At 44.7% G+C, this 15,015-nt stretch overlaps 2 protein-coding genes across 7 annotated transcripts in view; one reads left to right on the forward strand and one right to left on the reverse strand.

Annotated features, from left to right (window-relative positions):
* LOC106594124 (small integral membrane protein 14) overlaps positions 1–10,741 on the reverse strand; it is a 28,230-nt gene extending 17,489 nt beyond the window's left edge. The window contains exons 1-5 of one of the 3 annotated variants that reach the window (XM_045712829.1): positions 10,626–10,741; positions 10,414–10,529; positions 7,305–7,388; positions 2,443–2,491; positions 2,119–2,280 (exon numbers count right to left, since the gene is read on the reverse strand). In XM_045712829.1, coding sequence (XP_045568785.1) covers positions 2,119–2,280; positions 2,443–2,491; positions 7,305–7,379 — 286 coding nt within the window. In that variant the 5' untranslated portion in view covers positions 7,380–7,388; positions 10,414–10,529; positions 10,626–10,741. Of the gene's footprint in view, positions 1–2,118; positions 2,281–2,442; positions 2,492–7,304; positions 7,389–7,494; positions 7,720–10,413; positions 10,530–10,625 lie in introns of those variants that run through there. The other 2 variants (XM_045712827.1, XM_045712828.1) reach the window with 2 other exon arrangements.
* Positions 10,742–12,067: 1,326 nt separating this feature from the next.
* LOC106602110 (ubiquitin-conjugating enzyme E2 K) overlaps positions 12,068–15,015 on the forward strand; it is a 10,541-nt gene continuing 7,593 nt past the window's right edge. Inside the window, exons 1-3 of one of the 4 annotated variants that reach the window (XM_045712825.1) lie at positions 12,068–12,396; positions 13,765–13,858; positions 13,989–14,047. In XM_045712825.1, the coding sequence (XP_045568781.1) occupies positions 12,334–12,396; positions 13,765–13,858; positions 13,989–14,047 (216 nt within the window). In that variant the 5' untranslated portion in view covers positions 12,068–12,333. Of the gene's footprint in view, positions 12,397–12,426; positions 12,761–13,764; positions 13,859–13,988; positions 14,048–15,015 lie in introns of those variants that run through there. The other 3 variants (XM_045712826.1, XM_045712822.1, XM_045712824.1) reach the window with 3 other exon arrangements.

Here is a 15,015-nt window from a genome sequence, read left to right on the forward strand (position 1 = left end):
ACACTGTGAGGTCCAGTAGGTTCCCTCCTCCTCCCTCCATACCTACACTGAGGTCCAGTAGGTTCCCTCTATACCTCCTCCTCCCTCCATACCTACACTGTGAGGTCCAGTAGATTCCCTCCTCCTCCCTCCATACCTACACTGTGAGGTCCAGTAGGTTCCCTCTATACCTCCTCCTCCCTCCATACCTACACTGTGAGGTCCAGTAGGTTCCCTCCTCCTCCCCGCCATACCTACACTGTGAGGTCCAGTAGGTTCCCTCCTCCTCCCTCCATACCTACACTGTGAGGTCCAGTAGGTTCCCTCCTCCTCCCTCCATACCTACACTGTGAGGTCCAGTAGGTTCCCTCCTCCTCCCTCCATACCTACACTGTGAGGTCCAGTAGATTCCCTCCTCCTCCCTCCATACCTACACTGTGAGGTCCAGTAGGTTCCCTCCTCCTCCCTCCATACCTACACTGTGAGGTCCAGTAGGTTCCCTCCTCCTCCCTCCATACCTACACTGTGAGGTCCAGTAGGTTCCCTCTATACCTCCTCCTCCCTCCATACCTACACTGAGGTCCAGTAGGTTCCCTCTATACCTCCTCCTCCCTCCATACCTACACTGTGAGGTCCAGTAGGTTCCCTCCTCCTCCCGCCATACCTACACTGTGAGGTCCAGTAGGTTCCCTCCTCCTCCCTCCATACCTACACTGTGAGGTCCAGTAGGTTCCCTCCTCCTCCCTCCATACCTACACTGTGAGGTCCAGTAGGTTCCCTCCTCCTCCCTCCATACCTACACTGTGAGGTCCAGTAGGTTCCCTCCATACCTACACTGTGAGGTCCAGTAGATTCCCTCCTCCTCCCTCCATACCTACACTGAGGTCCAGTAGGTTCCCTCTATACCTCCTCCTCCCTCCATACCTACACTGTGAGGTCCAGTAGATTCCCTCCTCCTCCCTCCATACCTACACTGTGAGGTCCAGTAGGTTCCCTCCTCCTCCCTCCATACCTACACTGTGAGGTCCAGTAGATTCCCTCCTCCTCCCTCCATACCTACACTGTGAGGTCCAGTAGATTCCCTCTATACCTCCTCCTCCCTCCATACCTACACTGTGAGGTCCAGTAGATTCCCTCCTCCTCCCTCCATACCTACACTGTGAGGTCCAGTAGGTTCCCTCCTCCTCCCTCCATACCTACACTGTGAGGTCCAGTAGGTTCCCTCACCTCCTCCTCCCTCCATACCTACACTGTGAGGTCCAGTAGGTTCCCTCCTCCTCCCTCCATACCTACACTGTGAGGTCCAGTAGGTTCCCTCCTCCTCCCTCCATACCTACACTGTGAGGTCCAGTAGATTCCCTCCTCCTCCCTCCATACCTACACTGTGAGGTCCAGTAGATTCCCTCCTCCTCCCTCCATACCTACACTGTGAGGTCCAGTAGATTCCCTCCTCCTCCCTCCATACCTACACTGAGGTCCAGTAGGTTCCCTCTATACCTCCTCCTCCCTCCATACCTACACTGTGAGGTCCAGTAGGTTCCCTCCTCCTCCCTCCATACCTACACTGTGAGGTCCAGTAGATTCCCTCCTCCTCCCTCCATACCTACACTGAGGTCCAGTAGGTTCCCTCTATACCTCCTCCTCCCTCCATACCTACACTGTGAGGTCCAGTAGGTTCCCTCCTCCTCCCTCCATACCTACACTGTGAGGTCCAGTAGATTCCCTCTATACCTCCTCCTCCCTCCATACCTACACTGTGAGGTCCAGTAGGTTCCCTCTATACCTCCTCCTCCCTCCATACCTACACTGTGAGGTCCAGTAGATTCCCTCCTCCTCCCTCCATACCTACACTGAGGTCCAGTAGGTTCCCTCTATACCTCCTCCTCCCTCCATACCTACACTGTGAGGTCCAGTAGGTTCCTTCCTCCTCCCTCCATACCTACACTGTGAGGTGCAGTAGATTCCCTCCTCCTCCCTCCATACCTACACTGTGAGGTCCAGTAGATTCCCTCTATACCTCCTCCTCCCTCCATACCTACACTGTGAGGTCCAGTAGGTTCCCTCTATACCTCCTCCTCCCTCCATACCTACACTGTGAGGTCCAGTAGGTTCCCTCTATACCTCCTCCTCCCTCCATACCTACACTGTGAGGTCCAGTAGGTTTTCCGGCAGGCGGTGCTGTGGATCCTCTGAGGCTGTTGGGTCTGAAGAGGAAGAGGAGCAGAACCAGAACCATCCAGCCCATCAGAACCATGGGGACAGTCAGGTCTCCACCTCCTACTGAGCCACTGGGTCCTGGCGCTGGAGGGACACAGAGACAGACACACACACTAATAACCACTTGGCTGGATGGTGTATCGACACGAGAAAAAAGACAAAGTGTGTATCTCCACTGAAAGTGTTGTTTAGACCAGCACTAGGCTTAATGTGGGTCAGTGTGTGGTGATAGAAAAGCATACATACTGTCCTGAGGGCACTCTGTGTCTGTACAGTAGGACTGAGACTGACGTAGCTGGAGGACAAGAACACAGGAGGATAGAGAGAACATGAGTTTACAGATCATGTTGGTTATGTCCTTATTAGACCAGACAGAGAGACAAGCAGAGAGACAGGCAGACAGAGAGACAAGCAGAGAGACAGGCAGACAGAGAGACAAGCAGAGAGACAGGCAGACAGAGAGACAAGCAGAGAGACAGGCAGACAGAGAGACAAGCAGAGAGACAGGCAGACAGAGAGGCAGGCAGAGAGACAGGCAGACAGAGAGGCAGACAGAGAGACAAGCAGAGAGACAGGCAGACAGAGAGGCAGACAGAGAGACAAGCAGAGAGACAGGCAGACAGAGAGACAAGCAGAGAGACAGGCAGAGATACAGGCAGACAGAGAGACAAGCAGAGAGACAGGCAGACAGAGAGGCAGACAGAGAGACAGGCAGAGAGACAGGCAGACAGAGAGGCAGACAGAGAGACAAGCAGAGATACAGGCAGACAGAGAGGCAGACAGAGAGACAAGCAGAGAGACAGGCAGACAGAGAGACAGGCAGAGAGACAAGCAGAGATACAGGCAGACAGAGAGGCAGACAGAGAGACAAGCAGAGAGACAGGCAGACAGAGAGACAGGCAGAGAGACAAGCAGAGATACAGGCAGACAGAGAGGCAGACAGAGAGACAAGCAGAGAGACAGGCAGACAGAGAGACAAGCAGAGAGACAGGCAGAGATACAGGCAGACAGAGAGACAAGCAGAGATACAGGCAGACAGAGAGGCAGACAGAGAGACAAGCAGAGAGACAGGCAGACAGAGAGACAGGCAGAGAGACAAGCAGAGATACAGGCAGACAGAGAGACAGGCAGAGAGACAAGCAGAGATACAGGCAGACAGAGAGACAGGCAGAGAGACCTTGTGGTTTTCAATGAATCATTCAATTCCTATGAGATAGTGGAAGTTGTCTGGCAGCTTTCGCCCTCTTCAAGGAACACAAAACTAAAACTCTGGTATGCTTGACCTTCTAGGCAGAGTTGCAAAGATAAAGCCATATCTCAGACTGGCCAATAAAAATACAAGATTAAGATGGGCAAAAGAACACAGACACTGGACAGAGGAACTCTGCCTAGAAGGCCAGCATCCCGGAGTCGCCTCTTCACTGTTGACGTTGAGACTGGTGTTTTGTGGGTAATATTTAATGAAGCTGCCAGTTGAGGACTTTGTGAGGCGTCCGTTTTCTCAAACTAGACACTCTAATGTACTTGTACTCTTGCTGAGTTGTGCACCGGGGCCTCCCACTCCTCTTTCTGTTCTGGTTAGAGCCAGTTTGTGCTGTTCTGTGAAGGGAGTAGTACACAGCGTTTGTATGATATCTTCAGTTTATTGGTAATTTCTCACATGGAATAGCCTTCATTTCTCAGAACAAGAATAGATTGACGAGTTTCAGAAGAAAGTTCTTTGTTTCTGGCCATTTTTTGAGCCTGTAATCCAACCCATAAAATGCTGATGCTCCAGATACTCAACTAGTCTAAAGAAGGCCTGTTTTATTGCTTCTTTAATCAGAACAACAGTTTTCAGCTGTGCTAACATAATTGCAAAAAGGGTTTTCTAATGATCAATTAGCCTTTTAAAATGATAATCTTGGATTAGCGAACACAACGTGCCATTGGAACACAGGAGTGATGGTTGCTGATAATGGGCCTCTCTGTACACCTATGTAGATATTCCATATTAAAAATCAGCCGTTTCCAGCTACAATAGTCATTTACAACATTAACAACGTCTACACTGTATTTCTGATCAATTTAATGTTATTTTAATAATGGACAAACAATTTGCTTTTCTTTCAAAAACAAGGACATTTCTAAGTGACTCCCAAACTTTTGAACATGTAGTGTATATGTACTATATAACAGGTCTGTATCTATATATACTATATAACATAGGTCTGTATCTATATGTACTATATAAATCATAGGTCTGTATCTATATGTACTATATTTACATTTACATTACATTTAAGTCATTTAGCAGACGCTCTTGTCCAGAGCGACTTACAAATTGGTGCATTCACCTTATGATATCCAGTGGAACAACCACTTTACAATAGTGCATCTAAATCTTTTAAGGGGGGGTTAGAAGGATTACTTTATCCTATCCCAGGTATTCCTTAAAGAGGTGGGGTTTCAGGTGTCTCCGGAAGGTGGTGATTGACTCCGCTGTCCTGGCGTCGTGAGGGAGCTTGTTCCACCATTGGGGTGCCAGAGCAGCGAACAGTTTTGACTGGGCTGAGCGGGAACTGTGCTTCCTCAGAGGTAGGGGGCGAGCAGGCCAGAGGTGGATGAACGCAGTGCCCTTGTTTGGGTGTAGGGCCTGATCAGAGCCTGAAGGTACGGAGGTGCCGTTCCCCTCACAGCTCCGTAGGCAATCACCATGGTCTTGTAGCGGATGCGAGCTTCAACTGGAAGCCAGTGGAGAGAGCGGAGGAGCGGGGTGACGTGAGAGAACTTGGGAAGGTTGAACACCAGACGGGCTGCGGCGTTCTGGATCGTTCGTTCTATATAACTCAACATAGGTCTGTATCTATATGTACTATATAACATAGGTCTGTATCTATATGTACTATATAACATAGGTCTGTATCTATATGTACTATATAAATCATAGGTCTGTATCTATATGTACTATATAACATAGGTCTGTATCTATATGTACTATATAAATCATAGGTCTGTATCTATATGTACTATATAACAGGTCTGTATCTATATGTACTATATAAATCATAGGTCTGTATCTATATGTACTATATAACATAGGTCTGTATCTATATGTACTATATAACAGGTCTGTATCTATATGTACTATAAATCATAGATCTGTATCTATATGTACTATATAAATCATAGGTCTGTATCTATATGTACTATATAAATCATAGGTCTGTATCTATATGTACTATATAACATAGGTCTGTATCTATATGTACTATATAACATAGGTCTGTATCTATATGTACTATATAACAGGTCTGTATCTATATGTACTATATAACATAGGTCTGTATCTATATGTACTATATAACTCAACATAGGTCTGTATCTATATGTACTATATAACATAGGTCTGTATCTATATGTACTATATAACAGGTCTGTATCTATATGTACTATATAATCATAGGTCTGTATCTATATGTACTATATAACTCAACATAGGTCTGTATCTATATGTACTATATAACTCAACATAGGTCTGTATCTACATGTACTATATAACATAGGTCTGTATCTATATGTACTATATAACATAGGTCTGTATCTATTGGACATCTCCCAGGAAGTAAAGGACTAAGCCGTGGTTAAGGTCCCGCTCTGTCTGTAGGCAAATGAGGAAACTCTCGTGGTTGTGCTGGACCAATGACAGCTGGCCACATAGACACACCTGTACACAGGGACCAATGAGATGGCCTGGCTGACTAGAGCACATTCTAAAAAAAAAAAGATTTACAACCCCGCCTCCCAGCATTCTATTGTTGCAACGTTCTAATCACTACCTTGAAGAGAGAGAGAGAGAGATATGAGAGAGAGAGAGAGAGAGAGAGAGAGAGTATGAGAGAGAGAGAGAGAGAGAGAGAGAGAGAGAGAGAGAGAGAGAGAGAGAGAGAGAGATGAGAGAGAGAGAGAGAGAGAGAGAGAGAGAGAGAGAGAGAGAGAGAGAGAGAGAGAGAGAGAGAGAGAGAGAGAGAGAGAGAGAGAGAGAGAGATATGAGAGAGAGAGAGAGAGAGAGAGAGATGAGAGATATGAGAGAGAGAGACAGAGAGAGAGATATGAGAGAGAGAGAGAGAGAGAGAGATATGAGAGAGAGAGAGAGAGAGAGAGATATGAGAGAGAGAGAGAGAGAGAGAGAGATGAGAGAGAGAGAGAGAGACAGAGACAGAGAGAGAGAGAGAGAGAGAGAGAGAGAGAGAGAGAGAGAGAGAGAGAGAGAGAGAGAGAGACAGAGAGAGAGAGAGCAGAGAGAGAGAGAGAGATATCTGTGCACGCAACCGTCTGTGTGTCTGTCTGTCAGTCCTCAAGACAAACACAGAGAGACAGACAGCAGGATCCAGGATATGCTGCTGGCTCAGAGCCTCCACAGTCCCACATACTTTACTCCTCCCTCCCTCCTCTCTCTCTCTCTACTTCTCTCCCTGTGTCTCTCTCCTTTTTCTATTCCTCTACTTTGCGCTCTCTCTCTCTGTCTCTCAATTCAATTCAATTTAAGGGCTTTATTGTCATGGGAAACATAAGTTAACATCGCCGAAGTAAGTGAAGTAGATAAATAAACAAAAGTGTAATAAACAATAAAAAAAATGAACAGTAAACATTTACACTCACAAAAGTTCCAAAAAAAGAATAAAGCCATTTCAAATGTCATATTATGTCTGTATACGGTGTTGTAACGATGTGTAAATCTCTCCCTCTCTCAAATGTAAAAACACTGGATGGGTAGAGGCATGGGCTAACCTAGGAGCTTCCAGTCATGTTATTTCTAATGTATTATTAAGGGGAGGTGAACAAGCGCACCCCTCCATCAGGGTGAGGGTAAGTAAGCAGTCACGCTGTACCCAGGGGTTTGGGATAAATAAAGAAGACACATTTCAGTTGAATTCATTCAGTTGTATAACTGACTAGGTATCCGTCTCTCCTCTCCTTAAGTTAGTAAAACATTATAACTTAAAACAGAAGTACTTCCACACGAAAACATGGAGACATCTTGGACTGATACACAAATGGAATCTCTCTCCACCATCACACACACACACACACACACACACACACACACACACACACACAGTCTTACCAGGTTGATGAGTCGTCTCATGGCGTTCTCCTGGGGGCAGATGCACTCACAGGGGTCAAAGCCTCCCTCCGCCATTACGATCACCTGACAAAACACACACACAAAAACACACACACACACACACCTGGGATGAGAACACACACACACAGCGACACTATAACATATCAAAACAAACTGCTTCTTAACGTACCAGTATTCCCAGGCTGCTTCACTCTGCCGATACCAACTGGGTCTGAATGAATCACCACAGTCCCCAGAGAGGAAACATTGTTGACATCCCAAATAGCACCGCCCCCCGTTAACAATTTAATGCACTAGTTTTGACCAGGCCCACTATTGCTACCTGTGCCATAAATGCCCGGACCTCTTGGCAGATGCAGTAGCTCAGAGAGGCTACAGATAAAAGGTCACTTTGAATGTTTACTTGGACGTTGTGTAACTTATTTACACCGTCACTGACGTGGTTCTCATTCATTTGGCCAAATAACAAGCAATGAGGAAATGGTTTACAGTTAAACAAAGCACATCCTGGTCAGTACATAGTTACCTAGCTAGTTAGGTAAACATTGCCACCCTAGAAGCAAAGCAGAGACACATCTAATGAGGAGTGGCCATGTAGTGGCGAGGTAGAAATGTGAAATTACACAAAGTCTCTGATGTGAGACAAAACGCAAAATGTTAGACGCTTAGCCTGTTAGCAAATGTTAGACGCTTAGCCTGTTAGCAAATGTTAGACGCTTAGCGTGTTAGCTAATGTTAGACGCTTAGCCTGTTAGCTAATGTTAGACGCTTAGCCTGTTAGCTAATGTTAGATGCTTAGCCTGTTAGCTAATGTTAGACGCTTAGCCTGTTAGCTAATGTTAGACGCTTAGCCTGTTAGCTAATGTTAGACGCTTAGCCTGTTAGCAAATGTTAGACGCTTAGCCTGTTAGCTAATGTTAGACGCTTAGCCTGTTAGCTAATGTTAGACGCTTAGCCTGTTAGCTAATGTTAGACGCTTAGCCTGTTAGCTAATGTTAGACGCTTAGCCTGTTAGCTAATGTTAGACGCTTAGCCTGTTAGCTAATGTTAGACGCTTAGCCTGTTAGCTAATGTTAGACGCTTAGCCTGTTAGCTAATGTTAGACGCTTAGCCTGTTAGCTAATGTTAGACGCTTAGCCTGTTAGCTAATGTTAGACGCTTAGCCTGTTAGCTAATGTTAGACGCTTAGCCTGTTAGCTAATGTTAGATGCTTAGCCTGTTAGCTAATGTTAGACGCTTAGCCTGTTAGCTAATGTTAGATGCTTAGCCTGTTAGCTAATGTTAGATGCTTAGCCTGTTAGCTAATGTTAGATGCTTAGCCTGTTAGCTAATGTTAGACGCTTAGCCTGTTAGCTAATGTTAGACGCTTAGCCTGTTAGCTAATGTTAGACGCTTAGCCTGTTAGCTAATGTTAGACGCTTAGCCTGTTAGCAAATGTTAGACGCTTAGCCTGTTAGCAAATGTTAGACGCTTAGCCTGTTAGCCAATGTTAGACGCTTAGCCTGTTAGCCAATGTTAGACTCTTAGCCTGTTAGCCAATGTTAGACGCTTGTAGCTTAGCCTGTTAGCCAATGTTAGACGCTTAGCCTGTTGCATAACGCTTAGCCTGTTAGCCAATGTTAGACGCTTAGCCTGTTAGCTAATGTTAGACGCTTAGCCTGTTAGCTAACTCATGATTTTCGGTACCATTACATAAGAGTCATTGAACAAAAGCGTCTTCTGTAGGGGGGAGTTTTGTTAAGAGACTCTCGGTCTGAACTTTAACAGGCATCGCTTGCTCTACGGTTTTGAAAGCATAAAGGACCTTATCTTTCATATCGGCTAGAAATAATAATACTTTTAAAACAAAAGGTTACATTGATAGACACTTGTATAGGGTTATAGTTCCCACACTGCCGTATTTATTTCCATGTTACAGAGCTTGTTCACAGAAAGCAGACAGAGTGGACGACCTGTACTAATGAATGATCCGACCCTCTGAACACCTGTGGGTCAACTGAAGACAGACGACACAACATGTCACTCAAAAATACTGCTTTGTAACGTTACACTGGTTAAATGATTACGATGTGAAAGTTAAAAAGGGGATTTATGTTTCTAGAACCGTAGCGCAATAGATCATGTTTTCATGTCTAGATGGGAGTATTCAGCTGGTTTTTGGCTTCAGGAGCCAAATCCCACTTTTAACAGAACATTTAAGAAGTAAAGTTAGGACTCTTCAGTTCAATATCAGACTAACTGTAACTAGTTAAACAGCTAGTCTCTGGACCTGCATGTCCAAGGCTGATAAAGTCCTCCTGTCTTGTATTACTGAACAATAATAAATAAGGAAACAAACTGTTGTCCTGTAGACATATTTCATTAAGGAGTGAAAAAAGCAGAATGGGCTAAAATAACAAATAACGTCACTGGTATATGCAGTTAAATGGTTAGATGGCGTTATGTATTTCAAAACGTTTAACTTTAATGTAGCTGTAAGCTAAGTGTTTATCTACTGGTTCATACAGTACTAACAGACAGTAAGGATAGCATTAGTAGGATATAGTTTGTTAACTTTAATGTAGCTGTAAGCTAAGTGTTTATCTACTGGTTCATACAGTACTAAAAGACAGTAAGGATAGCATTAGTAGGATATAGTTGGCTAGCGAGATTGCAAACTTATTTTGTAACTATACATTCATAAAGTATTTGCTTATAAGTTGGCTGATAATTCAATTGAAACCAGTAGTATGAATGCAAAAAAACAAAAAAAAGGTTTAATTTGAAGTGAAGTCATTTTTGTTGGGAGTTTACATGACATAAACAGGGAATAGACTGGCTGGTCAGGTCCTCCATATTACATCACACACCACAATTTTATTTTCCGGCTTGACTTCGGTTCTCTGATCAGTTTTATGTAATAACTCAAAGAATATAGAGGTGTAAACTTTGCATTGGAGCTTTTGATGCATATTTCTAATCAAAATCCATTCGTTACGTGTGGTTGTGTTTATGCCACCTACCCTGCAGATTCAGTAGTTTTACCCAGCCCTGCCAGTACATTTGCGTTTTGCTGTGTTATTGAAGTAACAGAAGAGACGACACTTACCTGAACACTGATCCACACGCAGCTTCAGAGTCCAGGGAATGTATGTCTCTTGTTGTTATCGTTCCCGGCGGTAGACAACGGTATCAGAAAGCCACCGCTGGCCAAACTCATATCATCTGTACAGTAAAACATTTCCTGGGGCTCATTCATTATGCCAATTCTGTTGCAAAACGTTTCTGAAACGGAGACAAACGAAACGGGAGGGGACCTACCGGAATCTGTCCAATAGAAATGGTCGTTTTTTAGTTAGAAAACGGAGAAGTGATGATAAGACCCCGAGCTCTGCCTGTCTGTGTTTTGATACAGTACGAGACAGCCACGTCACGGACATCACGCGAGATCTCCGAGGAGACCGAGAACTCGCGTTTTTTTTGGTCGTCACTAGTTACCACAGCCATAAAGTCCTAAATCGCGACTTTTTCTACAATTTCTCTTCTTAAAATTGTATTTTAAATCTTAACCAAACTGCTAATCTTATGCATAACCTTAAATAGCATTTTGATATCATTTTTTTGTTTTCATACATCTTTACAGTATATCCAATTTTGACTTTGTGGCTGTGGTAACGTGGAAACCTTTGGGTTTTTTCCCATCTGGAGCGTTTCAACTGTCTCAGGCTTCCGATTGGTTTAGATATCCAGCGGGATATCATTTCAGCCAATCAAAGTCAGGAGCGAGTTAAGACGCGATAACTTACGGAAAGTAAACAAACCATACAGGACCAATCAATCACCCAGTGACAGATGGGAGTATATTATGAAGGATGACAGTACATGTTAGGTGTACAACAAAATCAATATCTGCTGATTAACTCCGTTGTGTGTCATCTCTTTCCCCCAAATGCCTCAGAAAAGTATGTTCATGTGACTTCATGTTGAAGTGAATGATTTGAAGAAAAAAAAGGCTTTATTTTCCTGAATAGAGTCCATTCATGTTGACGCAAAAGGACAGATATGTCTGGAAAAAATGTGTCCCATAGAGGCCTATCCCTGTTCAGCAGATCATAACAGGGAAGATGCTGGAGATGTCTTCTCCATGGTGATTTTACCATCCACCATGGTCAAACTATTATACAGGACACTGGTAGCACAGAGAGACAGACAGACAGACAGACAGACAGACAGACAGACAGACAGACAGACAGACAGACAGACAGACAGACAGACAGACAGACAGACAGACAGCGCAGACAGCGCAGACACACAGACAGCGCAGACACACAGACAGACACACAGCGCAGACAGACAGACAGCGCAGACAGACAGCGCAGACAGACAGACAGCACAGACAGACAGACAGCGCAGACAGACAGACAGACAGACAGTGAGAATTAGTGACAATGTACTGTGTGTGTGTCAGAGAGAGAATTTCCTAAACTGTGTGCGGCTACAATTTATCAATTGTGTTTTGACACGGGCCCAATATAACCTTCTTAGTCATATTAATGTTACATATGAATAGTGATATTATTTACAGTTACATATGAGAAAGTTATGTATTCACACCATCCCATCACATCACAGGACTCTAAACAGAGGAAAACTGCAGTGATTGACAACAACAAAAACCTTTCCTCTTTCTAGCTATTTCCACAAAACCAACCTTTCACAGACTAAACATTTTCTAGTAACGTTTAGTTCTCTGTGGCAAAACTGTGTTCGTGTTTCCAGACTCCACGGCACGCATTTTCAAGAAAGGAGTACTGAGTTTTTGAAGAGGGAAAGAAAGAAGGAGAGTGAATGAAACCGACGAGAGAGACAGAGAGATAGAGATAAAGAGACTAACAGAGAGAGACAGAGAGCGAGAGAGAGAGAGAGAGACAGACAGAAGATATCCACACAGCAACAGGAGTGGACGGAGGACCGACCCAGTCACCCAGGTGTAACATCCCGCTACAGGAAGGAGGGAGACGGCAGAGCCATGGCGAATATAGCGGTCCAAAGGATCAAACGGGAGTTCAAAGAAGTTCTGAAAAGCGAAGAGGTTTGATAAATATCCGTATTGTTATTTACGGTCACTTATAGCAAATCGTTATGCTTTTTAAAAAAATAAATAAAATAAAATCAGGTTAAATTAAAATTGTGGTTGTTTATTTTTGCAAGTTGTCATGTAAGGAAATGTCAGCTAGTCCGTCTGCGTTTCTGATGCAGCAACAAACAAAAAGAAGCGAGGCCCTTTTCAAGGGGAAGTTTATCGGTGATTGTGCGACATCATGCCCGTTACGAAGTAAAAATATGTCGGCGAAACAGATCAGGAAATATCGCGGATGTTAACAAAGGCCTCTGGACAGATAGCAAAACAAAAGCCCTTTAACGCCAAATGTCGATCCCAAATAGTTGTCAAGATGGTAAAAAATTGTCTTTTTTTTAAACCCCCTTCCCATGTGTGTTGACGTTTTTGTAGCTGTTGTTAGCTAACTACCTGACTTGTGTTGCTAGGTAGCTAATACAGGGTAGCTAGCGTGTTAGCTAGCCTGCTAGTTTTGACAGCTGCCTAGGTGCACCCCTCTTACTATGTAATAAGCTAGTGTCTTTGCTATGAAGACATTTAGGACGTTTTGGACCCTGTAGCTAGCTAGACTGTTGTCAGTTCTTATATAGCACATAATGAGAGACGTTAGCTGTCAAGCTTGCTAAATGAAAACGTGGATCTCCCATGTCCTATTTCAATAAGAAGAAGGGAAGCACTGGGCCAGACAGTGGACTACTGCTATAACTGTGTTTATGGTGGATAAGGGTCCTACGGGACCACACTCTCTTCATCCCTCCCTCTCTCTTCATCCCTCTACCGCTCTCTTCATCCCTCTCTTCCCATCCCTCTCCCTTCATCCCTCTCCCTCTCTCTTCATCCCTCTCCCTCTCTCTCTCCCTCTCTCTTCATCCCTCTCCCTCTCTCTTCATCCCTCCCTTCATCCCTCTCCCTTCATCCTTCATCCCTCTCTTCATCCCTGTCCCTCTCTCTTCATCCCTCTCCCTCTCTCTTCATCCCTCCCCCTCTCTCTTCATCCTTCATCCCTCTCTCTTCATCCTTCATCCCTCTCTCTTCATCCTTCATCCCTCTCTCTTCATCCTTCATCCCTCTCTCTTCATCCCTCTCCCTCTCTCTTCATCCCTCTCCCTCTCTCTTCATCCTTCATCCCTCTCTCTTCATCCTTCATCCCTCTCTCTTCATCCTTCATCCCTCTCTCTTCATCCTTCATCCCTCTCTCTTCATCCTTCATCCCTCTCTCTTCATCCTTCATCCCTCTCTCTTCATCCCTCTCTCTTCATCCTTCATCCCTCTCTCTTCATCCTTCATCCCTCTCTCTTCATCCCTCTCTCTTCATCCTTCATCCCTCTCTTTCTCTGACAGACGAGTAAAAACCAGATCAAGGTGGATCTGGTAGATGAAAACTTCACAGAGCTGCGAGGAGAGATCGCAGGACCACCGGACACGCCGTACGAAGGTGACACATACACACACGCACACACCATCCATCTGCTCACTCACACATAATAAGCACATACATTTATACTGACTCCACACACACACACCTACCTATACAGATCATATCTGTTTTTTGTCCCCTTTCTAAGGTGGCAGATTTCAACTGGAAATCAAAATCCCAGAAACGTATCCCTTTAACCCTCCCAAGGTAAGAGACACATCCCTTTAACGGTCCCAAGGTAAGAGACACATCCCTTTAACCCACCAAAGGTAAAAACACATCCCTTTAACGGTCCCAAGGTAAGAGACACATCCCTTTAACCCACCAAAGGTAAAAACACATCCCTTTAACGGTCCCAAGGTAAGAGACACATCCCTTTAACCCACCAAAGGTAAAAACACATCCCTTTAACGGTCCCAAGGTAAGAGACACATCCCTTTAACGGGCCCAAGGTTAGAAACACATCCCTTTAACGGTCCCAAGGTAAGAAACACATCCCTTTAACGGTCCCAAGGTAAGAGACACATCCCTTTAACGGTCCCAAGGTAAGAGACACATCCCTTTAACAATCCCAAGGTTAGAAACACATCCCTTTAACAGTCCCAAGGTAAGAGACACATCCCTTTAACGGTCCCAAGGTAAGAGACACATCCCTTTAACGGTCCCAAGGTAAGAGACACATCCCTTTAACGGTCCCAAGGTAAGAGACACATCCCTTTAACGGTCCCAAGGTAAGAGACACATCCCTTTAACGGTCCCAAGGTAAGAGACACATCCCTTTAACGGTCCCAAGGTAAGAGACACATCCCTTTAACGGTCCCAAGGTATGAAACACATCCCTTTAACAGTCCCAAGGTATGAAACACATCCCTTTAACAGTCCCAAGGTAAGAGACACATCCCTTTAACGGTCCCAAGGTTAGAAACACATCCCTTTAACGGTCCCAAGGTAAGAGACACATCCCTTTAACGGTCCCAAGGTATGAAACACATTCCTTTAACAGTCCCAAGGTATGAAACACATCCCTTTAACAGTCCCAAGGTAAGAGACACATCCCTTTAACGGTCCCAAGGTTAGAAACACATCCCTTTAACGGTCCCAAGGTAATAAACACATCCCTTTAACGGTCCCAAGGTAAGAGACACATCCCTTTAACAGTCCCAAGGTAATAAACA

Source organism: Salmo salar, unplaced genomic scaffold (assembly GCF_905237065.1).
Source record: "Salmo salar unplaced genomic scaffold, Ssal_v3.1, whole genome shotgun sequence".
Lineage (NCBI taxonomy): Eukaryota > Metazoa > Chordata > Actinopteri > Salmoniformes > Salmonidae > Salmo > Salmo salar.